Raw genomic sequence first — 27,753 nt, 5'->3', positions numbered from 1 at the left:
ACGTGTCTTTGATGCTACGTCACTTCAGCTAGATCCTTTTGTCGATCTGTGAGGCTGTGTCGAGAATTATGAGGATGCTTAATATCAGCCCAACTAATCCCTTTCTCCTGCCCCTATCTCTTAGTCGTAGCCTTCCATACCATACCCCCAAGAAGCATGGCTGAGCAATCACTAGACGGGTACGCGTAAGAGAAGCGAACCAGCCAAGTCTGCCGTCTGCCATGAGATTATCCGGACTAGTTCGTACCACACATGATGGTCAAATGGTTCAATGGAGAAGCAGAAACACCAAGTCATTGAATAGTATTGCACTATGAAAATCGCACGTCCTATCGACAACTCTTCCTCTACGAGTGCATGATGCGCTGTGACATAGTAAAGCCAGCAGATTGAATCATACATCGCCTAAAAAGACATGCTTTTCAACAACAAACTACTCGGATTAACACAAGATCCAGCCCTCGATAGATATAGCTGTCAAGTCTGATAACATTTTCCACGTGGTCGTAAAAATGTACCTGCAATTTCTTAAAATGAAAGACGGTGTGTGTGATGGATTGAATGAATGAACGAAGGAATGCGTGTGGACGCTGTGGGCCAATTCCAGTACTCCAAGGAAAGGCTGCCTTTACCTGAAAACGCCGAGCAGTAAAAAAGTCAATGAAATTGTAAACCACTTTCATCATATATGGTATCTCGATGAAATCAAAGGAACTAGGTGAGCCAACCGTTGAGGCTCTCAGCTACTGGCTCCAGATAGGAACATTTCGATACGCTGGGGAGTTGTAGCTATGGAGGACCCGGAAAGGAGGATCTTGAACGTACACCCCACCCTGGGAACCCTGTGTACCATGCACTGGATGATTTGGGACCGGGCTTGTAACGTAGATGTTAGGGTATTGTTGAACCATGTTCGGCGTACCATAGACAAGCGCTTGATTCTGCATCATGTAGTTCTGCTGCAGCTGCTGATTGAGACTATGCATATCCATCGGAGCCCATGATTGGAGAGATGTTCGAGGTCGTCGTTGTTGATGTTGCTGTAGCACCTGTTGCTGATGCATCTGCTGTTGTTGTATCTGTATAAGTGTAGTGCTGCTCCGAGAGCGCGGCTGCGCTGGTGCCGATACTCGGCGGTGATGCTTGACTTGTTGGGCAGCAGGACCACTCTGCTGCGTACCATTACTTGAGTAGGACAAAACCCTGGAGTGTTGAGCAGCATTAACTTGCTGGGAGCTTAAACCCGCGGTAGGACTCATGGCCATGCCTCGACTTGAGTTACGTGACTCGGTGCGGCCATGTGAGATCTGACGGCTGTGCGGTGTCATTCGACCATAATCTTGGGGTAAAGAGAGTCGACGACTAGCGCTTTGACGGGAGTTAATAGGGAAAGAAGGTCTCATGGCTCGATTTTGCGCCTGTGACTTTGCTCTGGGAGGTTTACTGCCTCGATTCTGCATACTCACCGGCGGTGAAGTCTTTGTTCGCAGCGTCTGATCCATTTCAAGCGCAGATGGGCTGAGGGATAATCGACGGTTCGCTGACAAGTTAGGTGCGGAAACATTCGTGCGAAGATGGGCCAGCTCTGGCTTGTCACGACTCTCCTGTATTCTCGACTTATTGCCCGTCTTTCGGGTCTGTGAAGCTAAGTTGCCAGAGCCGCTAGCAGCTTTTCTTGGTGCTGGACGGGATGACCATGAGCTCACAGCTCTAGGGCTGGGAGCCGCATTAAAAGAACGAGAAGTAAGCTCCATAGCAGTTGATGGGCGCCTTGGTGTGGACTTGGGCTCAGGCTCAGGCTTGGAACTCAAGGCAGGGCTGGCGTCTGCGCTTCGAGAACCAAATATTTGAGCAATGGATTGGCGCCACGATTGACGTCGAGACATCTTTTTGCCAGCAGTCTTCTTGACACCTCGCGCTACCTGCTCCTTCCCACGTCTTGTACTACCGAACGCATCCTGGCTTCCAACACTCATAATAGTATGCAGAGTGTCCTTACTCGGCTCCTTTCGAAGTGAAGGTCGGTGAAGTTTAGGTACAGGGCCTGCCTTGAGCCCTAAAGGATTGGCAGTGACGTCCTGTTCGACGGTAGTCACTTCCCCTTTCTTCAGGGACCCCTTCTTGCGGGAGCCATTTAGGAATCTGTATATCTTACTACCACCACGACTAACATCTGCGGTGGGCGAAGGTAGCTGTTCCTGAAAGTCTCCCTTAGAAAGAACGATTGGTGCTGTCGTGGTGTTCGACACTCGCGGCTCGAAACTTCTGTTTGATTTCAACGAAGAGAGACGCATGCGGCTACCGCGAGCAAATGGCGAGAATGGACGACTGGCAGGACTCGAGGGGCTTGTTAGACAAGTTGAAGAGGTATCATCATCTGTCGATGACAACGGAACCTCAAGGTGGATAGGCAGCCGGTTACGTGTCTGAGAAGGTACTGAGGAAGAAGTACGGGCGGAATTTGAATCCGAGGGTGAACACATCCCGGACATGTCCACGTCAAGCTTTTCGGAGGCCATTGTATTCTTGTCCGTGACACCGGATCTCAGGCTGGGCAATGATCGGAGAGAGACATTGGAACTGTAACCGCTGTCGACTCGGGACGCGGACCGATGAGTTTTCTCAGACGAAGGACTTGGGATGAAGCCGCTATCAGATCTTGACAATCCTTTAAGCATTTTGTTTTCAAGTCCAAGTTGCATTTTCTTGGGGTCGGGCTTTGCATTTGGATCTTCTCTTACGTCCAAAACCTCAGCAACCGGAAATGAGACAGCATTCCCGTTCCCAGACATTCCGCCATCGCCTGTTCTAGATTTTTCTGCATCGCTCGAATACTGGGCAACACAGCTTGTGACTCGAGCAGTAAGTGCTTTCTCATCCGTCATAAGCTCATTGGCCCCTGTCATAGTCGAGCCCTGATTCATCAAACTGAGTGGGTTCTTGGCTTGCTCATCAAAGTATTCCGCACGAGGGATTGCTAGTGCCGACTCAGAAGCCCCTTTCTGTTTGACGTCATCTTCGGGCATTGGAGAAGTTCCGGGGGCCCCGTTTGTGATGCGTAAGGATCCAAACTTCATGCCACCTAGCTGTTTATAGTCAGCTTCGACTGGCGTTACGGCTCGGTCCGGGGATTGCGCCTGAGAAGGGATTGTTGTAGGCATCGACATGCGTCTCGCCATACCAGATTCTATCGAATTGTGCCTAGACTGAGAGGGTGTAGCTGGGAGACTCTTGCGGAAACTCGACTTGGCTGAGACTGGAGGGTTGGAATGATGAGCTCTGGTTGCTACACCCGGAGTTTGAACGACCGAGCGGCGGCGCATTGGCATGTAAAGAGACACGTCTGAATTTGTTCTGCTAATGGACGGACCTGCAGATTGATTGACGTTGTTGGTATCATCCGTCACATCCTGATTTGTCTCATCAGAATGATTATTGGTTTTGGAGATAATGGGCTCGCTTGGGAGCTTCTCCTTTGCATTGAGAAGGGTTTTGGCCTCGGCAACTCTCGTATCGTAGCTTGTAGAGCCACGCCGCACTGCAACAGGCATGCTATTTCCAGGCAGTTAGCTTTATTTATCGACATGGAGACATGTTGCACAAACCTTTCAGCGCGCGCCAGTGTGCGGTAGCCGCTATCCTGAGCAATAGAGCTGGCCCTGGAGGTCTCGACGAAAGCTGGCAGTATGGGAGACTGCTCTGACTGGATAGACCGCGTACGCGATTTCAAATCGCGCCTGGGGTCTCTACATGTAGGGGATTGTATAGGACTGGGAGCGTCACCAGCTGGAACGGCTATACCGAGCCCAGGCGCCACTCTTCTTGTCGAGGAAACCTTATTGGGAGCAAGCGGCAGCGATCCGACCAGATACGAGTTGGAGAAGTGCTCCCGATGGGGTGTCACAGCAGTAGCAGTGTATGGCAGACCAGCTGCAGATGCCTGGCTGCAGTGAGGTGGCTTGGATAGTTTCCGATGCCCGCGAGGGGTTTCGGAGGATTGTTCATTGCCCATTGGGCCAAACTGGTTCAACTCCTGACTCGTGAGATGATATCGGAAGGAGAGGAGGTTGGATGCTCGGAAGAGAGCTTGTGAGCTCCCTCAACAAGCAGAAACAACCGTTCACTGGCACATAAACGCCTCCATGCCGTCAAACACGAATTATCCCGTCTTTCTATTCAGCCGTGAGGAAGTATGAAATTGAAGCTGAAGCTTCGCGGTATGCAGGATGAAGGAGTATATATTCGTAAAGTTGGTTGATTGTTTAGTCTATGAGGCACAAAGAGGATCGAGAATGAGAAAGAGGCTCGGTAATATGAGAGATGAGGAGAATAAGAGAGAGCGAGAGAGAGGGGAGGTGGAGTCGAGTTTAAAGATCCATGGCATTTTTGGCGGAGTTGATTTGAAAGTTGACGTCGTATGAGGGGAACTCCCGGGCAGAGACAAGGAGAACCTGGTTGTTAAGGTGAGGTATGAGATCCATGGGAGGGGTGAGACCAGAACCAAACCAAACCAAACTGGACAGGGAGCGGACGAGGCGAGACGAGACGCTCGCATCAAACAGCAAAGCACAAGCCAAGCAAGAATGAAGCAGCCACAGCCTTAGAGGAGCAGAGCGGAGAATAGCGCTGATGTGATGTGATGAAAAGAGTAATTCACTGAGGGGACACATGCAAGAAAAGAGGAGTTGCGCGTCCATGTCACTCCGGAATAGACGAACTCTGAGTTTCCATGTTGGAGAGGAGCTAAGGTCGAGGAGCTATGATATGACGGGTAGAGAGTGGAGCTTGGAGAGCTTGGAGGTTAGCAGTCCTAGCAGAACACCTAAGGACACCAAAAGGACACCAAGGAACCAAAGGGAACGAACTAAGGCAGGTAGGTAGCACTAGCCAAGGCACCTCCATCGATACTTCCGATCCCAATACGATTGGACTGGATTGCACGTTTCGGCAACCGCCCAACAGCCAATCAACAGGTTGGGTGGGCAATTGACTTCGGAAAAATGTCCTCGATTCAGAGGCGCCAAGGTTTCAATGCATCTCTAAAGCCTGGAGATAACAACAAGTCATCTCACAATTTATGCGTTGGAGGCTGACTTTAGCGAGTCTTATTCAGCGATCATCCGAGGTTATCTACCTAAGTAAGTAGTAGTAATAGGTATAATTAGGTTTCTTCCATGGGCTTCGAACCATTACTCTACCTTGAACTCGACCAACCCTTTCCAACAACCACATATGGAGTGATTACGAGAATTGAGTTACAATTATGCAGCCTGGCAGCCTCAACAAGCGAAGTGAACATGGATGTGGTGTCATTTTGGGATGGCAGGTCGATCAGGTCTTGGATTTTCACACACTATGATGATCCGCGAAATTATGCTTGTGTAAATCATCATCTTAGACGACTTCCGCCAGCTCCTTTGTTGTATCTGTCTCATAGACAATCCTGCCAAACATGGATTCATTCATAGCTTTCATCGATATTAACTAATAAAGCCCACCATATAACAGGCAGCACCGCTTTTTCTTATTACAGTACAAGCCTGAGGGCTGTTTGCAAAGTTAGGGATCATTCACTCACACCCCCTGTCGGCCTCTCTCTCAGAACCTCAAGCCTCTTTTCTGAACCTGTTTCTTTTGTCTCGTCTTGCTCAAACTGCATGACGACTGAGGCAACCCAATCAAGAGCTGACATGATGCTGTCCAACTAGGGGCTGAGCTGCAGCGTAACAGATCAAGTGCCATGGACATCATCTATTCTTGACTCGACCCAACTCGGCTGCACTTGTCATTGTCAGCTCCAGAAGACCATGAAACGAAACACGCAAGCCGCCCGAGCGCTCTCCCCGTGGATACGATGCGATGCTGGTGCTGTATCATCGGAGTCGGCATGTTGTAGAATGATGACCGACGAATACCATGACTTACATCCAACACGATACGATGCGATACGATATGGCTGCATCATGATTTCCCCATGCCGTCATCTCATCATGTTGAATAACAATGCTCCACCAAAACCAAAAGCAGCCCGCATAGCACAACACAACTCAATGCACCTACCGCCTCTACCGGAGTGTTTCAAATGGGACCCATCATTCAACATACGATATTCAGTTAGTTCAATTATGTACCTCAGGTAACCTAAAAGGCTAGCAGACAACTTACCTTGTAGAGAACAAAAAAGCTCTGGACCCCCCCAAACATAAACCGACTAGACCCAAGTCAGACCGACACCGTCCACTTACTATAGGTACCCAGGTATTCTATTCATACAATGGTAGTATTATCACTCAAATCAAGGCTTTTTGATACTTGTTCCATTCAAGTCCAAAACTTGGTCATGGTTAAGAAGTTACCAAACTCTGTTGTTTAACCACGCGTACAGCCACACACGCGCTCGCCATGCTCACTACGCCTCGCCAGCCAATTACTCACACATAAGCCAAATAGTCTTTGAGCCTCCCCTCTTGTTGAGCGCGCTAGTTAACTCACACTGCCAGTTATCTGGAGACTTATGTCAACATAGACATGAATGGAGATAAACAGACTTTCATAACCGACATATACCGCCGAGAGTTTAGAAATCCTAACGTGCATTGCATGTATTACGAGGCCTCGTCCCAACCCCTCACAGATTTGCGTACAAGGTGAGATCTAGACATTCGACAACAACCTTGGTCATCTTGGCCACCTTGCTATGAGCATTCTACAGATAAGACTGACCGCCATTGAAGATAAACCAAGATATAGTCTATAGAATTGCTTGGTGTCGCCTTTCCCATTGTGGCAGTTCAATTAACTAGAGCTAGCCTCATCATAACCATTTTCCACATGGCGCCCGACCTCTTGACTTCGAATCTTCGATATAGCAATATACTCCGGATGATGTTACACGAAATGAGACTCTTGAGTGTGGGGAAATGCTACGGCTCAAGGTCAAGCCTAATAAAGGATCGGATCCATTCATCGGCCGACAGGTCAAGCGGAGATAAGCAGGGTCCCATTCTGGGTATTCGACATGGGTTCATTTAACATCCAAGGTGACAAGCGAACTTGTCTGATCACGGTCTTTTGCTTCCAACTCGTGTTGACCGTTTCGTCCATGTTGCTCAGCTAACTCCCTCGACTGCGTTCTCAAACCATGGCTCTCAGACACTTGATGGCATGCTGACAGATTGGAGTCAACACAAAACGCAATTATCACATCATCAAGCCAAGTCATAGACTCCTAGTGCAGGATGTTTGCAGGATAAACCCACATGGGAATCGCGAACTCGTATCATCAAATTCTCCGGGATCGACATGAGACTTCATCCACCCATTCACATGCGGTGTGCCATTGGCCCGCCTTTTCAGATATATCCAACACCCCACGACGTGACATTCGTGTCAGCAAACTCTCAAATGTTTTTCACATGCATACCCAACCTCTTCACTTCTTGAGGTTCCCCACAGCGATTGTCTTCTCAAGGATGCAAAGACGGGACCCAGGGCAGTTCTGTCTTTCGCAATACCTCTTACCGAACCGATTCACAGGCTCGCAATAAGGTATGTGCCCTACATCGGAGGTATCCAACTGGCACCAAATGTTCTTCCGCCTACAATGGAACTTTGCAAGGTCCACTCTGCCAAGCGCTAATATCAGCTCCTTTGAAACCGTAACTCGACAGTTTCGGGCGAATGGTTTAGTGGTATAATACTCCCTTAGCATGACTTCGTTGCTCATCAACCCTTTCATCTGGGAGTGGTCCAGGGTTCGATTCCCTGTTCGTCCAACGATGGTAGTCAGGTTCTACCCTCTCATTCTTTTTGCTGTTCAAACACTCGAATTGCTTTCAGAGCTCTCAGCGGATGGCACACTGAGACGGTAACATTTCCCGTGTGTTCATAACGTGTACACTACTTGAACGAGTGTAAGATATCTGTTGAGCCTCAGACATTGCTATCCTCCAATGTATTATGCGAAGGCATAGCCACCCTCAACCATGAACTCAATGGCCTTGTTTCCGAAATCAAGTCTGAGAACTCAGTACAAAAGCGTGACTGTAAATCTTTCTCTCATTCACCTATAACCATGGTGCATCCACTTCCACCGACCAGGACCTCATGAACCCTTCCTGCATCTACGTCAATACGTGACCCAATCCCATATACCTGCTTCTGGCTGTCCTCTTCTTGAGGATACCAAAGAGTTATCGAGCCCTCGATGATCAGATGAGTTGTAAGAGCGGCGTGCGAGTGTGGTGGATAGTGAGTGCTTCTACAACCATGTCAGAGAGGATATGTGACGTGCAGAGACTGTGCAGGCATCCTGATCTCCAAAGGCAGTCGTAGTGTTAAAGAAGACTTACGGCGAATCACTCCAGGTGAAAACGCGCTCAAACCCCCATGCTCGTACTTGTTCCTCGTATTCGTTGCTGAAGCTCATGATGCCGAAGATACAGTACTGGTGGGTGTATATGAACTCAAGTCTCACCAGTTTGGTCAAGAGTGTTTGGTTTCAATACGGCTTTGCAGAGTATGAGATGTTTGGCTTTGAAGTTATTGATAAAAGCCCACCGGTCTTTGTAGACGACTTCTCCAATTGCTGAAGTCTTCGAATAGGTTATACCTTGGGATGTGAATTACGCCATCATTTGAATGTGACCAAGGTATGACCTCACAGCTTAGTCAATGATGCTTCGGCCGACTGTGCCCCACACCGGCCCCACCCGCACCGTCCCGGAGCCGTTCAACGGACCTTGGCCTGGGCGTTGAATCCCATCCTAATGCTTGGACTCAAGTTCGGAATGTTTTATGCTTGGGCTGGCAGAGAATAGATATTATTAATGCGCTACTTTAACAGATCAATCACTTGGCATGAGACGCCTGTTAATCTGAAGAATAGCAGGGCTGACCATTGATGCAATACAGCACACAGCAACACATCGCAGTGCAGCGCAGCACAGCACAGCACAGCCCCCATTCCATCATGCCGTCGCTCTCGTTTTCACGCAGTCACCCTCAGTCTTCGGGGACACAAGAGCCGTGGCCGTGATGCTGCTTGATTGCCCTGCTTTATCCAGACAGTCAACTACGGTCTCTCCAATCATCTCTTCGCCCCCAAGCCTCCATGGTCCAATCTTTCCCAGCCTTGGGACTCAGTATCCATTCTTCTTTCAGCCGTCCCCCTGCTCGACCCATCCCCTAGGGCTGTGCTGCAGCACGCTAGTGAGACCTGGACTCGGCTGCTAGCTTGGCTCTGAACCGGGGAGACCGCCGTAATTTATCGCCTATCAGACGGGCGTGCTGACATCCAATCCATCCATTTTGTCGCCTTGCTTCTCCTTCTTTCAAACACATCTTACTTCCAACGCTCAATTCAAGGACGTCTTCTCTCAAGACCGGATTCAAGGTACCGATTCTCAACTGCGAAGCAAAAGATTCCGAGCTTGCAATTTTCTCATGCTTGGTTAGACCAACCGGGCAGCCCTTCGCTCCAATGGTTTCTGCCATATAACCATCGCCGACATCGCCAGCTTCAAACCCCAACTCGCCCCTGGGAACTATAGCTCGTCACCATGTCGCTCTTCTGTGGCCTTATAGTGAGCCATATCAGCATCTCAACTTTCTTGATCGCGACCACTAACATTAGACTCCAGCGGCGCCGTAGCGCAAAGGACGACAAACCTCGTCGCGCGCGAACTATGTCCATCTTTGGCAACTCCAACTTCCAAGCCATCGGCGCTCTCAAAGGAATGGTTCGATTCACCACCGCCGCATCACCAGCTCCCATGTATGGTTGGGAACAGCCTCCAGCGCAGAAACAACCGCCGATTGACGAATGCTCCAGTCGGAGTTCTGACCAGCAAGCGCCAATTCCCGACATACCGGACATTCATATTACTACTGAGATGCACGAGGCCCTCGATCGTACATACCATGACCTGCGAGGTTCAGAACCGCGACTATCCAAGGCCAAGTTTGCTGAGTTCTTACGAACTGTCCAGGGCGAGAGCGAGAGCGCCGTCAGCGAACTAGCTAAGGAGGATTATTCCTTGGGAGATTTCAAATACACCTGGGTCACCGACTTCTCATGGGAGGCCACTGGGCCCTTGCCTGAAAAGGATCTCTCGAAGCCTCTCACAAATTACTTCATTAGCAGCAGTCACAACACCTATCTGGTTGGGAATCAACTGGCTTCACTGAGCAGAAGCTCTCCCGAAGCATACAGAACAGTACGTCTTTTCGACGGAAACCTACGAGCGCTTTTGAACATGGCTTGAGCTGACATTGGTTGCCAATAGGTCCTTCTCCGAGGATGCCGTTGTATCGAGATTGATGTGTGGAATGGGGATACAATTATTCCAACAACAAGAGGGAGAGCCACCAAGATTGACCACAAGCGTGGACTCTCAGGTGAATCGTTTCCCAATGTCGCTACCACAGTGATCGACAAAGTTGAAGGCTATCTTGGTGACAAAACTGCCAATCGATCCCGCAGTACCAGCCTAGGAAGCCGAAATTCTTCCCCACGATCGAGCTTGAATCAAGTTACGCTCGAAACCCGAGAATCCGGAGACCGTCTTGACGTTGCTAAACCTCTTTCACCACGTACAAGGCAGTCATTTCCCAAAGACGAGCCAATTGTGACTCATGGATGGACCCTAACGGCGCCGTGTGGGTTTCGAGAGGTGTGCAGAGCCGTTGGCGAGTCTGCCTTCGTTGATAACGACCTTCCCATTATTGTCAGCTTAGAGGTACACGCCGACGAGGACCAGCAAGAGGTCATGGTCAAAATCATGAAGGAGGAATGGGGCGACATGCTTGTGGATAAAGCATTCGATGATACTGGCCCTAGATTGCAACTCCCGAAGTTAGGAGAGCTGCGAAAAAGGATTCTCGTAAAGGTCAAGAAGGCTCCTGCAAAGATCGTGGTGCCGCCCAGCACTATGGATCTGCCCGCTATTTACGCACACGACGAGGATGCATCAGGGTCTGAGGATGAGCATCCATCGCAGTCCACAGGACCATCCCTGACAGGCTCTAACAGTACATTTCCCTCACACGAGAAGAGCACCAGCTCCAAGGTCAGGATCTGTGAGAATCTTGGCAAACTGGCCGTGTACACACGCAGTCAGCACTACAAGGGTCTTGCGACTAAGGAAGCAAAAATTCCTGCCCATATTTTTTCCATCAGCGAGAATCGTATCCTAGAACTTCACCAGAAGCAGCACCGCGACATGTTTACCCATAACAAGGGATACTTCATGCGCGCGTTTCCCGCTGGTCGAAGGTTTGACAGCTCAAATCCGGATCCAAGTCTCTTCTGGCGTGGCGGTGTTCAGATGGTCGCCATGAATTGGCAATATCTGGATGAAGGCATGATGCTGAACGAAGGCATGTTTGCAGATGAGAAGGGCTGGGTCCTAAAACCTGAGGGTTATCAGAGTTCAAACAAGTCTGCAGAGACCCAGGGCGAGGCCACACCAGGTCGTACGATGAACCTAAGAATCATAGTTTTTGCTGGACAACACATTCCGATCCAAGCTGGCGACGCAACGGACGCCAGTCGCTCCGCCAGCACCCTTCGGCCGCTGATAAAGGCAGAGCTGCATGTCGACAAGCCAACCGACGCTGAACGTGACGCATATATGCAGGAACACAAGTACAAAGACAAAACGGACGTTGGTAAGACGGATCATCCCGATTTCGGCCCCCACGGCTCGATCCTCCAGTTCTTGAACATTCCCAAGGTGGTCGAAGAGCTCAGTTTCATCAGGTTAGTGAACAATGTTTTCAATTCAGTAAAGTATCAGTATCCCACCCTCCCACCCCCTGCTCCCGGACCGTCTCCTGTGTCTTGCCAATCGCAGGTGTGCCGTGGAAACATTGCAGTAAGCCTTATGCGGTCAAAGAGCTTGCACTATGGCGGTGAGCTCCTTTCTGTCCCATCGTAATAGCAATAACCTACCGGCTTCCTTGGATATCAAGGATCAGCTGCTCTCCAAGACACGCTGTGCCAGAGGACACAGACCCCCAGTTCGGTCTGAGCGAGGTGCAGATCATAGAACCAAATCCGGTTAATAATATTTGATCGTCGGGTTGCTGTTTGTCGTTTCTTACCCTGCCCAGACTGACATGGTAATTATTGTGCGCCGTGATGGTGACTCGTGTCATTCACCTCAAAATCCTTGAGGTCCGCTAGCTGGCGGCCGGGGCGGGACGCAAAGCTTGTTGGTCGGCAACTCTTGCTTTATATCACACTAATTCGATCAACTCCCTAGGTTCAAGGTCGAGGACGATTCAACCAAGCTTGGCAGCTCGCCACTGCTTGCCTGGGCTTGCATTCGCCTAGACCGCCTGCGACCAGGCTATCGATTCATCCGACTCATGGACTCGAAGCCCCGCGCTGTACCGGGGGGGAAGCTGCTGGTTAAAATTGAGAAGACCCTGGTTTGATCGATCGTATAGTTTATCCTTGCGAAGGATGCTGTACCTCAGATACCAAGGGTAGTACTCGTGTACTGTGGCAACTTCCTGCTGTGATCGTGCTTTGTCCATGCTGCATAGCACTGCGATAACCTCTACAGTCACCCGCGTCACACACTGACTAACCGTAGGTCTTCATGGCTGCCAGCATATCTCATTTCGTCATCCTGAGGTCTAGCCTCTATAAGTCTCTCTTGGACACTTTCGGCCTTTCTGAAAATGTGTCAAATCTTGGTCAAGTCGTGTACGCGGATGAGCTCTCATCCTGGAGGGGGGTTGAGTAATTGGCGCCCGTTTTGTTTTCAGTGGGTAGTGTTTCATTGGATTGATCATGGTATAGCAGGGATTTTGGTTAGATTTAGACAGGAGTTTTGGGATACCCAGGAACAATGAATGTTTTGTGCCATTTTCCTTTGCCCTCACCCTCCGCCCTTTGTCGTAGTCAGTGCTGATTCACCTCGACATTGCTCATCTGGCTATCTGTCAGTCGCGGGAAGTCTTTACTCACCCGTATAATAATGCTCAGACACGGGCCAAGTTACCTGCATAGCTCTTTCGGAATCATTGCAGCCTCGAGTGACATTGCCTGCATGAAGAACGCACGACACCTGGTTAGGAGCTTGGTTTGCCAGCGTGGCGGCACTTATCATGTATAACTAGTAATCTGCTGCATACACGTTGCGAGAACACTACACACCCACAAACCATGAATTGAACGATATTTGCTTTAGGTGAACAATGCTCGTTCAGCTCTCCAGAGAAGAGCACGTTCGCAGTTAGCTGATGTGCAATAGTCAAAACGTCTTTGGGAACTTTCTGATTGAGCACTGTGGATTCAGCATCCTAGACTACCTAGGCATTCTGACCTCGCAAGAAAATACGCATGACCAAGTCGTTCATTGACCAGTATCGATGGGCCGATATGGTCAGTTGCGAACAGTACATGGCTGTAAAGAAAGTAATGATACTGCTCATCCTTAACAAGCGCTGGTGTTAACCCTGCGCCCCTCCCTTGTTGTTCTTGGAAACCTTAGCGCAGTCGGAGGACCTTACTGATCGTTCAGATAGGATAAAGTATGGGACTGAGCCTGACTCGTATAGTGGTCTCTATGTAGCTGCAAAGGATAGCCAGTTTTTCATGAGTACTAAACGTTAACCAGCTTGAAGAACTTCGAGACCATAGTTTTGACGATGGTGATAATGGTTGCTCTGAGGGGTGGACGCTCGCACTCTCGCTACATGCGTAGATTAACGAGTAATTTTGTTCTGGGCGTCTGATGGCAGTAGATTATGCAAATATTGCCTTATGGTTATGGTTCAACTTGCATACCTTTCAATCTAATATCCTGAAGGGCTGCAGAGGACGGAAATTCCGTTCGGGCACAAGAAGAGGTACTAGTCTAGCCCATTTGGAGGTGAGTTGAGCAGAGATAGCCATATGCAGGCCAGGGGGACGAGATCGATAGTCGCCGCGGCTAGATGCGACCAGGCTGCAAGGTGTTGGTGTGGCAGAGAGGCATGATGGGCATGATGCACAGGGTGCTACCTGTCACTAGCCTAAATGCTCGCACAGCATATACCGTGGTTCTATGCATCTTGTTGCGCCGTGGCCGGGTTTGTCTATCGCAAACTAGGCTTGACTCGGACTACACAGGTTTCTTCTCAGCTGTCGAGTGAGAGTTGCGCCGTGGCCTTTGCTCGCAGTCGCAGAAGTTGATCTCCGGACAAAAAGACCTCAGTCGAGTGACACAGGCGACAGAGCCCGGGCCTACCGACATTCCAAGTTGTTCGGTTGTTGATAAGAGTCATGGGCCCGTCATTGAGCAGCAAAATGCGGTCGATCATGGTTTCCGTGTGTCGTTGCGGATCCTTTGATATTTCGGACATTGTCCTACTAGTTGCAATCGCGATCAATTGTCAGTGCGTAGGTCTTTTGTTATGTTCTTCGTTCAGTGCTACACATGTGTGCACTTCGTAGCCATTAGAGGATATAGGGCAACAAGATCCACACTTAATACTTCAGGATCGGTAGGAGAGCTTGGTACACGCTCCCTCATATCAAGTACTTGAACTTTCCATATCGTGGCTGAGGCGTATCCCTTTCTGCAATACAGCACGCTATATGAGTTGGGTGGAATCATGCGAGGTTCAACGGGCCTGTCTCAGCCAGAGAAGAGGTTTACGGGTCTAGCTGTGGCATTCAAGGGAGATGCTAGCTTTTGATGCTGATTTGTGGCTGCAGTCTCAACCGTCCCGTGATAAGACCGCCCTGTGGCTACTGTGGAGTCGTTACGAAGCCTTATTGTTGGATTATCTTGACAAAAAATGACGAATTTGCCCAGCTTAGGTTTGCTATGTTGGCCAAATCTAACTGACGCACCTAACTAAGCCTTGAAGATCAGGAGGTTGGAGTGGGTCAACGACCAGTCCAGGTGCATCCTTAAACGGAGTGAAGATGCACAGGCTGAAAGCCACTTCCGTGTCCAGGGGAAGAAAACACGAGACTGAAGTTTGGTAAATCGGTGGATTTCGGTGTAAGACAGTTTCATCTCGTGTACCCCCCCCCAAGGCGTATCACAAACGCTTACAGTAGGCATTTTGTTTTATTTTATTCTATTTTTGCAATAATACACTGCTCAATGTTGTACAGCGGATGACTGTAATGAATGCCAACCAACTAGGACACTTGCAGAATGCCGCGGTAGTAAAAATTGCTCAGGCTCGATTGAAGGGGTTCGTAAAGGAGAACCTGTCATGACAGGTTTGCGGCTGGCTGGGCACATCTGTCGGAAACGATATCCCTCCATTAAAGACTGGTCATTTTCGCACTGATTGGTGAAGGGCCGAGGTGTAGACACGAGGAGTGGAGAAGGAAAAAGCAACATGAAGTTGAAAGCTAAGGCAAGGTAGGTAAGGAGGTAGGATATTGTATACAATCTTGCAATTTAGCTATCCGCATCAAGACCATGCATGCATCTATCCAGCTGATAGCGTTGGTGGATAAAGCAAAAGTAAAGTGTGATTCGGCTGTTATACGCTATACGCGCAAAGCTTACCCAGTAGAAGCCCGGACGGACGTTGAGAGACCTAATATTTAGTACTTTTCAGCTGGGTCGGAGATCAGCTCCTAAATCTGTCAAGTCTCTGGCGGTGAGTCGTTTGGAAAAGCGACCAGCGGAAAACCGATGTATAACACCAAGTCCGGCGTTTTTGGCATTCAGAGTATGGTTTAAGCTATAGTTTTGTTGATTACTGATCTTGTCTGGATGTTCTAAATCAGGCCCAAGAGAGGTGAACAGGTATCAGTTCTTATGGAGATCGATCGACTCCGGAAGTGGCGCATGCAGCTGCGTATGTCTGTAGATTTTGTTTCGAATACGCCAATTGTTTGGTCTCTCGCGGGCCGACGTCATGGGAGATAACCCATGCTAATAAGTCGTGTCGAGGTGACTGCGGCCCGGCCATTAAGGGACTCATAGGCATAAGAAAGGAAGCGAACCATAGAAAACAGGACAGGTAAAAAGAAAAGCACTGAAAAGAAGAAACGAACGCAACTGAATTTCACCGCGAAAGCCAATATACTTTTCATCCCACCCCCCTTGGAAGCGAATCGATCGTGGCTTGCCTGGGGGTACTACGGCGATCGTAGCCAACGAGAAGTGTTTTGATAAACACCTTACATAGCTTGGGGTATCTTGGTGGAGGTTGAGAAATTAAAACATTTTGAATATACCGTTGGTGCATTGTAGGGTAAGGATTTTACTCTATAATCTATGTAACCGTTAATGGTGTCAGCGCCGAGGCTGCTGGTCTATTAAAAAGCAATTCCCCGCTGGAACTATCGTTCGAGCACAACTTGTGACTTGGTGAATGGCTTGATTATCTTCAAAGGTAGCATCCTCAGCTCGGTTAGCGAGGGCAATGCCGCTCACTGTTACGAAAATCGGTACCTGTGCGTTACCAACGGGAATAGCCAAATCAGCACAGGGCAAGGAATGGAGAATGGAGATCTCATACTAAAATTGAGTTTGAGTTCAAGATTAGAGAAGCCGAGATGAGATCGATTCTCAATCGAGGACGATTGGAGGAGGGGTCAAGTTAGATGCTGAAGACGAGGGGCTGCAGCAAGCAGGGGGAGATGCATCTTTGACTGCGCAGTTTTCAAGGTCACCCCTGCCATAATAACCCGCCAGCACCGTGCACAAACTCAACAGTTTATGGGTGCCGTCCTTGAGCTGTTAACATAGGTACCTAGGAGGTAGGAAATATCCGACATTCCCTTTCTTTCTCCCAAGGAAGCCTTGCTCATTCATGAGTCGTGAAAAACCCAAACTGTGTGCTTAGGGCCATCGTTTGAGTCAATGCGTTGAATACCAGCCGTGACATGAAGCTGAGTTTACATAGGCTAGCCCAACTTAGTAATAATGGCTGTGTGTAGTGGGGGGCCGCTCACACCAACGATGACAGGACCACGATATTGGTATGTCACTGGAAGGGTTCTAGAGCTTCTTAAGAACTGCATGAGCCAAAAGCCACTGGGGTGCTTTTTCATGAACACTACTCGTGGATAGTAGCTACGGTATTCTGTACTTGGAACATTTCTCGCATTTATACTATTTTCTTAGGAGCCATGAGACCAGCGCTGGGTGACTTACACTCAGTGAGCCTTCGTTGGACAAGAAGGGAGATCTTCGACTAGGTGGGCTTGCTGCAGGATGATATGTTTAAGGCATGTCGTATTTCACCTATTCGAAGAGTGATAGATCAGTAAGAACTGCAGCCTTACCTTTCAAAAACCATAAATAGACTCCGAATCTGCACAAACTTCTTCAGCTCCAAGTGAGGTATGATGAGGTACATACCTGCCGAACAAACAGCCGAGATAAGCAGCTCCCATCTGTACTGTAACCATATCTATGGCTGGTTGGCAGGCACGCAGCGGCACTTGGCGGCTCAGATGCCGATCAGATCCAACCTACAGTATGCAATGCAGGACAAGGCAGGGCAAGACCAAACCTGGTAGGCAACTGGCCAATCGCAACATCAGCCTTCCCATCCATCTCGTCTTCAAGAGAAGGAGAAACCATCCACCTCGACAACAACCTCCTCGACAAGCATCAAGGATGATTGATTGGATTGGTATCCTGAAATGTCGAATCCTACTATGGGTTCTGTTGCTTCTTGGAAGACTGAGCCTGAGACTAATTAAGGGACCTGGACCTGGATTATCCGCAGGTTCGTGAACCCCACTGCCCCTGTTACTCTTCACTACATCTCACGCCGGTCTGTCAAGACCCCAACTAATGGTCCGCCCTCTGTTTGGCTCGGCTTGTCTACGAGCGTGCACGAGCCGAGACCATGACGTGAGATTTATATGGCACGCATATGGCGACGAACAACTCGTATAGCTGAGGACCAAACCTTCTTGCCAAGACGCTTCTCGACTTGACACTTGGAGTAATAACACATAGTCTACGCAAACTTTCGAACGTTTTCTCTGGCACCAAGCGTGCCTACAAACCCAATGATTTTCGGCTCAGGATCCATCAAGCTAAAGATTCTCTCACAGGAAGAGGCAAGTGGAGCACAAAGCAATACCTTGAAAGAATCCGTGCAGAACTGTGGACGCGCCTACCCCTCTACAATTTTACGCCGGCTCCAGCTGGTCGGTGAGATAGCTTGACGCGCTGGAGATCGTTCCAACTTCCAAGGGGAGGTGGGCGTTGAGCCGGCCCTGGCGCGGCATCCGATGGATGGGTGCGGTTGCTTCGAGTTGAACTTACAAATTGAATGAGGGTCCATCATTCCAGAGCCCTGGTGCCCGCCAAGTCCTGGGGTTGGTCGGTGGTCCGTGGTGGTGGATTGATGGTGGGTGCGCGCTACTGGGGGGCTTAGATCGCGTTCTTAGGGAAATTTCCCATGGGATCTTCAGATTTACCACCTTTGCATAGCGCACAGACTCTGTGCGAATCTTCTCATGTTGTTCGTCCACTCGGCCCAGCTTAACAGGCCAGCCAGGTATGCCCTAGGGTGTCCCTACCTGAGAGCCAAGCCAAGCGGCTTGAACAAATCCCCTCGACTGGATCATAATTCATATGTTAGCAAGTCAGCACCGTGGGTTCCTTGTCATCGTGACCCTCTTGAAGACGAGCAGTCACAACTTTGCTTTTCTCTGTCAACGCCAGTCCATCACACCCCCCATACCGTGGCCAATTAGATGCTCAACCGCCGGCCCGGTCTATATCTCCTTGCCCGCTAAAAAAAGAGCATTTCTCTCACATTGCCAGTTCAATTCGGTTTTCAGCCCGGTCGAAAGAGTCACTTTTGCGAACTGTTGTCAACGAGAACAGATACCGTAATACAGGAGCAGAGAAAAACAACGCTGTCTTGGACTTTTTTGTTCTACAGTGTCTTCTTTTGGTTACTGACCGAATGCAGTGCATATTTGGTCCCTGTAACCAGCAGCAACTTGAGGTTCAGGGACAGACCAAAAGAAAAGATCCAAACAAAGAAGACCCCGCCTCCATCGATATGGCCCACAGTCCTTCTCAAGGGCGGCGCCACGCACCTCCCTGGCAAGTAATGACAGCTTGAAGTCTCGCAGTAAGTCGATATGACAGGTCTGATGCCACCACCGCTGGGCCCCAGCATGCCCACCAAGACTACGGTCGGTTGTACACGCTACTGATCATCGAATGAATGGGAGCATCATCCTGGTGCCAGGGCATTGCGCACCTGTCTTGTCCTTGAGCAATACCCATACTTTGTTCTTCGACCCCTTGTTTGTAGTCTTCCTGGGCCTCCTCAGTCCATTTACACACTATTACTAGTCCTCGAAAACCATAAATCCCATCCAACCCCCACAACTTCAACAGCTCGTGCCGTTCCAAGCTTTACGATACAGTGCTCGTGACTTTATCTTTATTATTATATTACCTGCCCCCCCCAGAACCATTACTTGTCTTGCATCAACCTGCCGACTCAAGTAAGAGAAGACCTCCATTATGGCCCTACATCAAGATATCCTACCCATACCCTCGCCCTCCATGCTGTACCATGGAGGCCAGTATCAAAACTCAGCCTCGTCGATGCATCCTGAACCAGAATGTCAGGCTGCAATCAAAAAGTCGAACTCTGCTGGCGGAACCACTGAATCGCCATGGTTCTTGTGCAGTGCCTTCAGATCTCAGAAAGTCCCTGGCACTCGATGTCCTACCTGTGCCTTAGCTGGCAAAGAAGTTTGGGTAATTCCTGGTCGCTGCTGCGGATACTGCGGTACTCCTTGTGTCGACTAGATTTATCCGAGGGTTAAGGTGAGTTTCATGAACACCTCAAATGAATATTTAACTAATTAATCCAGTTTCGGCTGCCTCTCTCCTGGTTTAAAACTTGCCCAAAAGCACAATGCCAAGATGTGGTTGAGCATTTCCCGCCAGCTGCGAACCACAGGACTGTGGATCTCAAGTGTCAGCTGAACATGACATGAGATGTCCCCAAGTACCTTTTTTTCGTTAGTATGGATAGGCAAGAAAGTCTATTCCGACTAGAGGGATCTGCGACAAGTCAAGAGTGACACTTGTTGCAGCTCTTCAGTCAGCTCATGTCGTGAAGTGGAAGGCTCCACGACCTCTGATTGGCACAGCGGCACTCGGACCTATTCTTACGTCGTCGTCGAACATGTCCTAGAATGCCAGGGCCCAGGGGTATGATTCGGGTCTTCAGAGCAGTTTTCTGCCACTCCCCACTGGCTTAATGGGCACCTTCATCAACCCGTGTTCGTGCGTGTTGATCAAGCACGAATCACGGCAATCTCCGAGTCCTGCTTAAAATTGATATATGATGGAAGGGCAAGACTCACGGGTTGAAATCAAGGGATTACCACAGGCCAGCGCAGCCCAACCAGGATGCCGGGAGTGACTCGCATCAGCCACCTTGTCACTTCGCTGAATCTCAGGGGGGAGCCGCACGAGGTGCATCAGATAATCGAGAATCATTTACTGATCACCTTGACTGGGGACCAGGATCAATTGCATAGCTCAGTCAATATCTTGCTACGCGACGGATTTGACACGGCACTGGAGCAAGAGCCAGGCGAAATGGATCGTCAAATTTTATAATCAATGTAGTTTCATAATATTCTAGCTTTTTGGGCAAAGTAAAAAGTAGAAAAAGGACTGATATATGATTGCTCACTTTGGTATCCCTGCCCTTGGGTGGTTAGTGACCTAACGCAATTGTAAGACAACGGAAAATACATATCGCCATTGTGTGATCGCCTACTTCACTAACCCATCTCAGCGAATTCTAGTCTTGGCAATGAGGTGAAAATGATGCTGAGACACTAGGGTTCTGGACTTTCTTCCTTACGCTGAATGGAGAGAAGTCTTCATCAAGTGGCTTGAGTGACACAACGAGGGCTCCTGAGACACCTTTGACAGGTACAATACGTACTGACCTACCCGACCCGTTGGCACGGGCTTATCCTCTTAGCGAGATGGCAGCTGCTACTCTTAACGAAGGGAGTCACTTCAGCTGTCAAAGTTTGAGGGTGATGCAAGGGGTAGCGAAAAAAAACTCCCCTGATCAACCACCTCATGTTCATGTAAGTGAGATGGAGGAATGCAGTCGTCCTGGGTGGAAAGCCCAGTGTTGTGTTATTCTGACTTTTTGTCCAACAATTCGCTCTCACCGTGATAATGTGATTAAATACGTGGTTTAAGACACTGCGGACTCGGCCCCGGTTCCGACTACTGGATTCCATATTGGTTCCGTTATGGCCGGCCGTTGAATTGCCCCGGCTCCGGAAAGTGGGACTCGATATGCTCAGCTCCTGATGGTGAAATTGAATTGCCGTAACTCGCTGGACAGCCGCGACCCCCACCAGAGTCCATTAACGCTTGCCGCCCATCTCCCGCCCCCGCCCCCTCTCTTCCGAACCACAACGGCATTGGATTGTCTCGCGATCCCCTCAACTGTCAGTCAGCAACCCCTGCTGCCTTGGCTCAAGCGACTGGTTACTTCTCTCAGCCCGCGTCCGGTTAACTAACCCCCCCGCGGCCAGAACGGCACAGCCCGGCTTGGCTTGGCTTTGTCTGAGGTGACGGCTTCGAATCCAATGGCGGCCACGGAGCAGAATGGCATCGACATTCTTTGCGATGCCGCCGGCTCAGACATGCTGCTGTCGTCCCTCTTCTCCCTCGCAGCGCCTGTGTCCATAGCTGATGCGAATCAACGGGCCCAGCCACCCTTGCAGCAGGAACAGAATGAATTGCAGCATTCACTGGCCCCCGCGTCGCCCTCGAAGCATCAAATCTTCCAGCAGCATCTCGATCCCGCACTGCAACAACACCAAGGGGAAACACCCCAAAGAACTGCCTCTACATTACCTGCCAAGAGAAAGCTTTCTGATGCGTCCGCCTCGTCGCCGTCTCACGTCTGCCATATCTGCCGTCGCGTCTACGAGCGTGCCGACCACCTGACCAGACACCTCAGGTCGCACGAGAATGCCCGGCCGTACCAATGCACCCGATGTCCCAAGCGTTTCAATCGCGCTGACCTCTTGACACGGCATGAGACTACCCACGATCGAGATGGGGCCGCAAAAGACCGCCCGTTCATCAGAAGAAGCGACCGAGCCGCTGAGGCATGTCTCAATTGCGCTGCTTCCAAGGCGAAATGTGAAGATCAGAAACCGTGCAGCCGCTGCCGTAGTAAGAGTTTGACATGTCAGATGCCAGTGAGACGTGGGAACCAATACCGGACATCTGAGTCGCAGGCTGGTATGTCACCCTCGGACAGTTCAATGGTTGCTTCAACTAGCGGCAACGACAGCCAGGTCTTTGCGGCCGGTGAAGCTACCTATGCTTTGCCCCAATCGGCTATTGTTCATCATGGCCACGCCGTCGATGCTGCCGTCGATTACACCGTCACCTCTTTTCTCGGCGCGCCCAGACTTGAGGATTCACCTGTGGACTCTTTGTTCTTCGCCTCGACGCAAAGCATGTTTCCGGAGATTGGGTTCTCTTGGGATGTAGATTTTGGTTCGCTCAAGATCCCAGGCTTAGATGTGACCGGACGAAGTTCTCAGTCTGGCAATGGAGCAAAACGCCCATCCCGTCAAGGTCGTAAAGATACTGTCCCGGTGGACGCACCCCTTCAGCGTTCAGTATGGTTACATGAGCCCGAGGCCAATGGTCAGGCAGGGAGCTCAGTGTCTTGCTCCAATATTGTTTCATCCTACTTACGCGACAGCATGTTCGCCATGGTTCTCGCCAACAATCCGACACCACATCGAGTACCAACATTTCCATCAGCTGAGTTATTGCGCTATATGGTCGAGACGTACTTTAAAAGCGAAGACCCCAGAAGTGAGGCTTTTATCCATAGATCGTCTTTCGATCCCTCGGCAACTAGCCAAGAGCTTTTCTCTGCCGTTGTCTCAAGTGGAGCTTCATACATATCTACTCCGGCTATATGGCAATTCGGTCTTGCTCTTGATGAGCTTACGGCAAGTGTCATTAGGAAACGTGTAAGTGTGGACCATGGTGTAGTGATAGTTAGCCAGAGATAGTGGCAAAAGGTAGACCACCTGCTGACTGCCAACAGCTTGAATCCTCGTGCATGGCCTCGCGAGATATCACACTTCTTCAAGCGTCTGTCCTCCACCTTGAAACTGGTCAATGGAGTGGCTTCAATCGTCAGACAGAGGTGGCAGAAAGCTTTGCACCTCAGCTTTTGACTGTAAGTCTATTGTGAATACGAGTTCGGCTGGCAGGCTAATCCCGAATAGCTGCTTCGAAAAACTGGGAAGATGAGCTTCACGTCAGACTTGACTACACATACGCCCAACGCCGGCGACTCTTCTGAGACACTTGAGTCGAAATGGCAAAGATTTACAACAATCGAATCTTACAAAAGGTTGCTTACATTACCATGCCGAAGTCGCTAGCATACTGACTAGAGTACAGGTTGGCCATCCGTGCATTTCTCCATGATATGCAGACATCGATCGTGTCGTGGAAGGGACCTACGTTAGCATACAGCCAGCTCGACTTTGCACTTCCGGCGGCCCGTGATCTCTGGAAAGCTAGTAGTTCACAGGTATGGTGGGACTTGAACTTGGCCAAGGGACCTTTCCCCCCTACTGGTTTCCCTCGCCTTTCCGACGTGAGAGACTGCCAATTTGTCATGACTGAACAGAACACGTGGGTGGACACAGAGTTTTGCTGCAAAGCTGCTTTGCATGGGCTGTGGGGACAAATTTGGACCTACCGTAACGCTGTCGTCCACTGTCATCACGCAGCTCCAGACCGGCCGGGATCTGATGTTCCTGAATGGGCCCGCTCTCTTTACCAAGAGCTCTATGAGGGCCTTCGCAAGCTGTCAAATCAGCTCCAGTCTGCACAGACCCCAAAGCATGAGCTATCGCTTCTTTCAGACTTTTTCATGATGATCATACATGTCTCGTTGGACGACGTACAGCGGCTGACCGGCAGGAAGGGTGAGGAGGAATCCCGGAGAGCTATGCAGTTATTGGAGAGCACTTGGCTACCTGAACCAGAGTCCCGGTATGCTGCCTGGCATGCTGGACAGGTCCTCCGACATGCACAGGAGTGTATACCAACAACCCTGCAAGGATTTAACGCTATGGTTGTTTACCTTGCTAGTCTGACGCTGTGGGCGTATGGTCTGCTTTCGCAGCGAACAGCGAACTGCCATGAAGGGGTGGGACAAGAATTCTTGTCACTTAATGAACCAGAGACGAGGGAGACGGCAATGTTCCTTGAGCTCGGCCAGGGCACTCCATCACTTTCATCTCCAGAAGGGCTACGTCTTCAGTTAGAGCCTTTGTCGAACTACGTGGCAGTTTTGTCTCTGGCAAGGCTCACCTTTCGACAAAACTACCCTGTAGCAAGTGAGGCAATGCCTCCGCTTGTTGAAAGCTTGTGTCGACATCTTGGTGATCTCCAAGGCGGGTTTGAGGGGCACGTGGCAATGAAAACGTTATAGACAGCGCCTTTTCTTAGAAAGCCCATTGTGTGCGGATTGCGGTATTTACAACAAAAGTGATTTTGTAGTTTTCATTTATAGCAAGTCAGCGAAGGAGTTGGCAGGAAGGCAAAAAGGGAACATAAAACGGCAAGGGCCCAGCATTGGATGAAGAGATCTATGGTGATGGATTCATCAAAATGGAAGGGCTTATAAACGCGGTATAGGGCTAATTGAGTGTGTAGTTGACTGCTTCTGTTGTCCTATTTGACTTTGGCTAGGGATGTGTTCAGTCAAGAAAGGACAAAGAAAGTAACGATAGTAGGTAATTGTCCTCTACCTGTACTGGCATCTAACCATGACAGCACAAATAGTTCAGTCAATGCTACCAACAATGAAATTGACTGCCAAGCCCACAAGTCTAGTGTATTGCCAAAGTGGTTTTTGTTCTCGACTAAAGTCATAGTCAAACACCCCCATCATTGCTAAAGAGGCTGGTGTTGTTGGACTGAGTGGTGTATTTTCGCTTACTAGACACCTAGTCGTAGTATAGCCTGATTAGCATTCATGCTCTATGCATAGCGCAGGATCTAGAACAGTTCTGTGCCTGGAATAGAAGGAGCAAAGCGACGAAACTGGTACTCCTTTCGTCCATGTCATGTTCATTACAGCGATAAGGTTAAATAGCTGACCACTCAGAGCTGGGTGAATCTGGGGTAATCCCTGAGCCGACTGGTCTGCCGTGCACCGAGGCTTCAGCTCCATTGGACCACGCAGATGGAAAATAATTGTCCCACCAATATCGCCTCACAGGTTACCGGCTGTTTCGGCCCTATGTGCCCTTTCTTGGTTGAAGTTGGAGATTCATTTGACAGGCCGGCTCGTGGGGGGCGGGGTAGGTTCTGGAGTCAAGTTGTTCTATATCAAAAGCTACGTAAGTCGGAGATATCGCCAAGTACTAGATATTACTCCTCGACCAAAAATGAGCGAGCCTGGGAGGAAGAGGAGAGCAATTCTCTGTCAGCTTTAAAGCACATCATATCCAAGCAGAGCAACTCGTCAGAAACTATCAGTTAATTCCGTTCTTGCGGCATAAATAACGGAAAAACTCGGGCTCAGGTGCGGAAACGAAACTCCATGATCCCAAGTACTTGCTTCGAAGAAATAATGAAAGATGATTGGTTAGTGTCTGTTAGAGAGCAACCTCCAACATGGGATCCATATGTGGGCGGGGATAACCCTTGAGCCGCCCCCGCGTTTGGCCCGCATGAAACCGCCTCGTGCATTGTCTTCGTTAAATACTACTCAACTATCCAATTCGGGGCATTGCTTACCTTAACACTGCCCTCATTGTGGTTCTCCAAGCTATCACAAGATCATATATGAATTCGAGGCTTGTCTGTCGAGCTCTCACCTTTTCTTCCAGCTGTATCCCCCCAAACTCCGCACAAGTCTCGTATCATATCAACACCATATCCCGACCTTGTACTCAAATTTCTACCGTCAAGATGGCCAACCGCGTGCACCGAATTACCATGTTCAAGCTGCCTAGCAAGGACGAACAGGCCAAGCTTCTGGACCAGTACCACAAGCTCAATGCCTCTCAGCAAAAGGTGAGTCGCCTCCAGTTGTACCTCTGTTTATACACATCTGATCATCTCTTCAAGGACGGCAAGCCCTATATCCTCTCCATGGTTGTTGGTGCCGCCGACGAGGATGCTCGGTCTCAGGGATATACCTTTGTCTCCAAGACTGAGTTCGCTAGCATGGATGACATGAAGTATTATGATGAGGGCTGCCAGGCTCACCAAGCTCTCAAGGACTTTGTCAAGGGCTCGCTCAACCCTCAGGGAGTTATGACCGTTTACTTCAAACCTCAGGCTGTTGGTGGTGCCGATCACACTTCCTGAACAGGGAATTACGAAATATACCAAACAGTTACCTTCATATATGTCGATGCCGTGAAGGGTTTCGCAAAGTGGTATATTTATGTCCCCAACATATTGATCCGTGAACCAGGCCGTGAGCATGTCATTCTGCTGTTGGTGGTAGTAAGACTACAGAAACAAGCCATGCCAGACCATCAACATAATTGGTAATTTTATCTGTTTTAAAGCATCAAGGCATCACTTTTGAGTACTCCAGAGAAAAAAGCAAAAGCTTTGTTTTCCAGACTCTGGTCACTCGCCATGAACGGTACGCAATTAGATCACGATACTGGCCCCTCAATCCCATCAGCCATTAAAGCCGACTGTGAAGAAAGCGCCTCCTTTACATTTCGAGCACCATCCATTTCTCTTTCACCTATTAAGCAATGTTCCATTGGGGGTACTGTAGACAACAAGCTACGCAGTTCGTACAAAGAGACTTGAGAAGCATTTTCACCGAAATAGAACACTACATCACTTATCACCTGCATTTTGCTCGTCGTCTGTACTATTACCACCAAAGAAGTCATTGTACGTGTAGAACCTGAGTACAACTCATACTATAGGACGATAGAAACAGCATTTAGGAACAAAGACTATTGCAAAGACAACCAGTATCCTCTCCTGAAGAATCTGCGAAAGAACTATAGTCATTCACACAAGAACAAGTGCTGTCAGTCCTTAGGGGTCCTCAGAATGAGCTTAAAGTAATACAGGAAACCCAGACGTCCCAGACAAAAGTGCCAACTGTCCATCTGAGGAGTTTTGCGCGAGTTTGACCTAAAAGAGGTGTTTATTCCGAACCAAGAATTCAGGAACTACACAGAAGACCGTCAACACGTACAAAACCAAGTGTCAATATTGAGAGAGGTCTGCGGGCGAGGGATCAGGTACAGTTTATATGTTGAAGATTTTAGAAGTCTCGTTGAGAAAAAGATGAAATGGTCGTCAATTGCCTTATAAGTTATCTTGGTATGCTAGAACATAACACGAGTACTGAAAAGAGAAGCAATAGTACACACATCTTGCATGTTTTCTGCCAGATCTTGGCACTCAACTGTGACTACAGTCGTGCTCGTCACACGACATCTTCCAGAGTAAGAATTGCCATAAAATCTCCTCACGATGAACAATTGTCTTTGACGGCTTAGGTTCAATAGAAGTGAGACCACAATAGATACCATTTGAGACAAATAGCTTGAGACTTCTCCAACGCCCCTGTTTCTCTTGACTCTCAAAACAGACTCTATTTGCGACACCAAACCGTCTCAAAGAGGGCTCACGATGTTATCACGAGGCCTCTCAAAGAAATACCGCTTGCGGACTTTTGTGCATGACCGACTGGCCGAGGAGCAACACCGAGTTT

The 27,753-nt window shown here is 49.3% G+C and overlaps 7 protein-coding genes and 1 non-coding gene across 8 annotated transcripts; 5 read left to right on the top strand and 3 right to left on the bottom strand.

The window, feature by feature from the left end:
* Window positions 1-743: 743 nt before the first annotated feature.
* BKA55DRAFT_503259 (uncharacterized protein) lies at window positions 744-4,012 on the bottom strand (the record flags this gene model as incomplete). Its single annotated transcript, XM_046186993.1, has 2 exons — window positions 744-3,552; window positions 3,606-4,012. The coding sequence occupies 2 exons, from the start codon at window positions 4,010-4,012 to the stop codon at window positions 744-746; spliced, it is 3,216 nt and encodes a 1,071-aa protein (XP_046054088.1).
* Window positions 4,013-7,674: 3,662 nt separating this feature from the next.
* Window positions 7,675-7,775, top strand: BKA55DRAFT_t61. The gene has a single exon. It is a non-coding gene; the product is annotated as a tRNA-Ala (tRNA).
* A 283-nt stretch (window positions 7,776-8,058) lies between these two features.
* BKA55DRAFT_685816 (uncharacterized protein) lies at window positions 8,059-8,428 on the bottom strand (the record flags this gene model as incomplete). The annotated part of the gene is made up of 2 exons (XM_046198852.1): window positions 8,059-8,260; window positions 8,352-8,428. The coding sequence occupies 2 exons, from the start codon at window positions 8,426-8,428 to the stop codon at window positions 8,059-8,061; spliced, it is 279 nt and encodes a 92-aa protein (XP_046054087.1).
* Window positions 8,429-9,560: 1,132 nt separating this feature from the next.
* Window positions 9,561-11,939, top strand: BKA55DRAFT_685815 (PLC-like phosphodiesterase; the record flags this gene model as incomplete). Its single annotated transcript, XM_046198851.1, has 3 exons — window positions 9,561-9,584; window positions 9,642-10,217; window positions 10,287-11,939. The coding sequence occupies 3 exons, from the start codon at window positions 9,561-9,563 to the stop codon at window positions 11,937-11,939; spliced, it is 2,253 nt and encodes a 750-aa protein (XP_046054086.1).
* Window positions 11,940-19,475: 7,536 nt separating this feature from the next.
* BKA55DRAFT_535284 (uncharacterized protein) lies at window positions 19,476-19,957 on the top strand (the record flags this gene model as incomplete). The annotated part of the gene is made up of 3 exons (XM_046189688.1): window positions 19,476-19,715; window positions 19,767-19,784; window positions 19,832-19,957. The coding sequence occupies 3 exons, from the start codon at window positions 19,476-19,478 to the stop codon at window positions 19,955-19,957; spliced, it is 384 nt and encodes a 127-aa protein (XP_046054085.1).
* A 1,629-nt stretch (window positions 19,958-21,586) lies between these two features.
* BKA55DRAFT_590667 (uncharacterized protein) lies at window positions 21,587-24,480 on the top strand (the record flags this gene model as incomplete). The annotated part of the gene is made up of 4 exons (XM_046195125.1): window positions 21,587-22,999; window positions 23,077-23,211; window positions 23,261-23,388; window positions 23,439-24,480. The coding sequence occupies 4 exons, from the start codon at window positions 21,587-21,589 to the stop codon at window positions 24,478-24,480; spliced, it is 2,718 nt and encodes a 905-aa protein (XP_046054084.1).
* Window positions 24,481-25,967: 1,487 nt separating this feature from the next.
* On the top strand, window positions 25,968-26,369 carry BKA55DRAFT_685813 (uncharacterized protein; the record flags this gene model as incomplete). The annotated part of the gene is made up of 2 exons (XM_046198850.1): window positions 25,968-26,072; window positions 26,127-26,369. The coding sequence occupies 2 exons, from the start codon at window positions 25,968-25,970 to the stop codon at window positions 26,367-26,369; spliced, it is 348 nt and encodes a 115-aa protein (XP_046054083.1).
* Window positions 26,370-26,998: 629 nt separating this feature from the next.
* BKA55DRAFT_248512 (uncharacterized protein) lies at window positions 26,999-27,713 on the bottom strand. Its single transcript, XM_046185346.1, has 2 exons — window positions 27,410-27,713; window positions 26,999-27,205 (listed from the first exon to the last, which is right to left on the bottom strand). Exons 1-2 carry the CDS (start codon window positions 27,569-27,571, stop codon window positions 27,062-27,064), a joined length of 306 nt encoding a protein of 101 aa, XP_046054082.1. The 5' UTR covers window positions 27,572-27,713; the 3' UTR covers window positions 26,999-27,061.
* Between the last annotated feature and the right edge of the window lie 40 nt (window positions 27,714-27,753).

The sequence above is a fragment of the Fusarium redolens genome, assembly GCF_020744475.1.
Source record: "Fusarium redolens strain MPI-CAGE-AT-0023 chromosome Unknown BKA55scaffold_3, whole genome shotgun sequence".
NCBI classification, from domain to species: Eukaryota; Fungi; Ascomycota; class Sordariomycetes; order Hypocreales; family Nectriaceae; genus Fusarium; species Fusarium redolens.
This window is presented reverse-complemented; position numbering and strand designations above follow the sequence as displayed.

Bases quoted from the DNA above. Each gene is read 5' to 3' on its own strand.
- BKA55DRAFT_248512 (XM_046185346.1), bottom strand. From the start codon at position 27,571: ATGGTATCTATTGTGGTCTCACTTCTATTGAACCTAAGCCGTCAAAGA. The intron at 27,206-27,409 runs GTGTGTACTATT...TCTTCTGTGTAG, and splicing joins TGGCAGAAAACATGCAAGAT to TTCCTGAATTCTTGGTTCGG.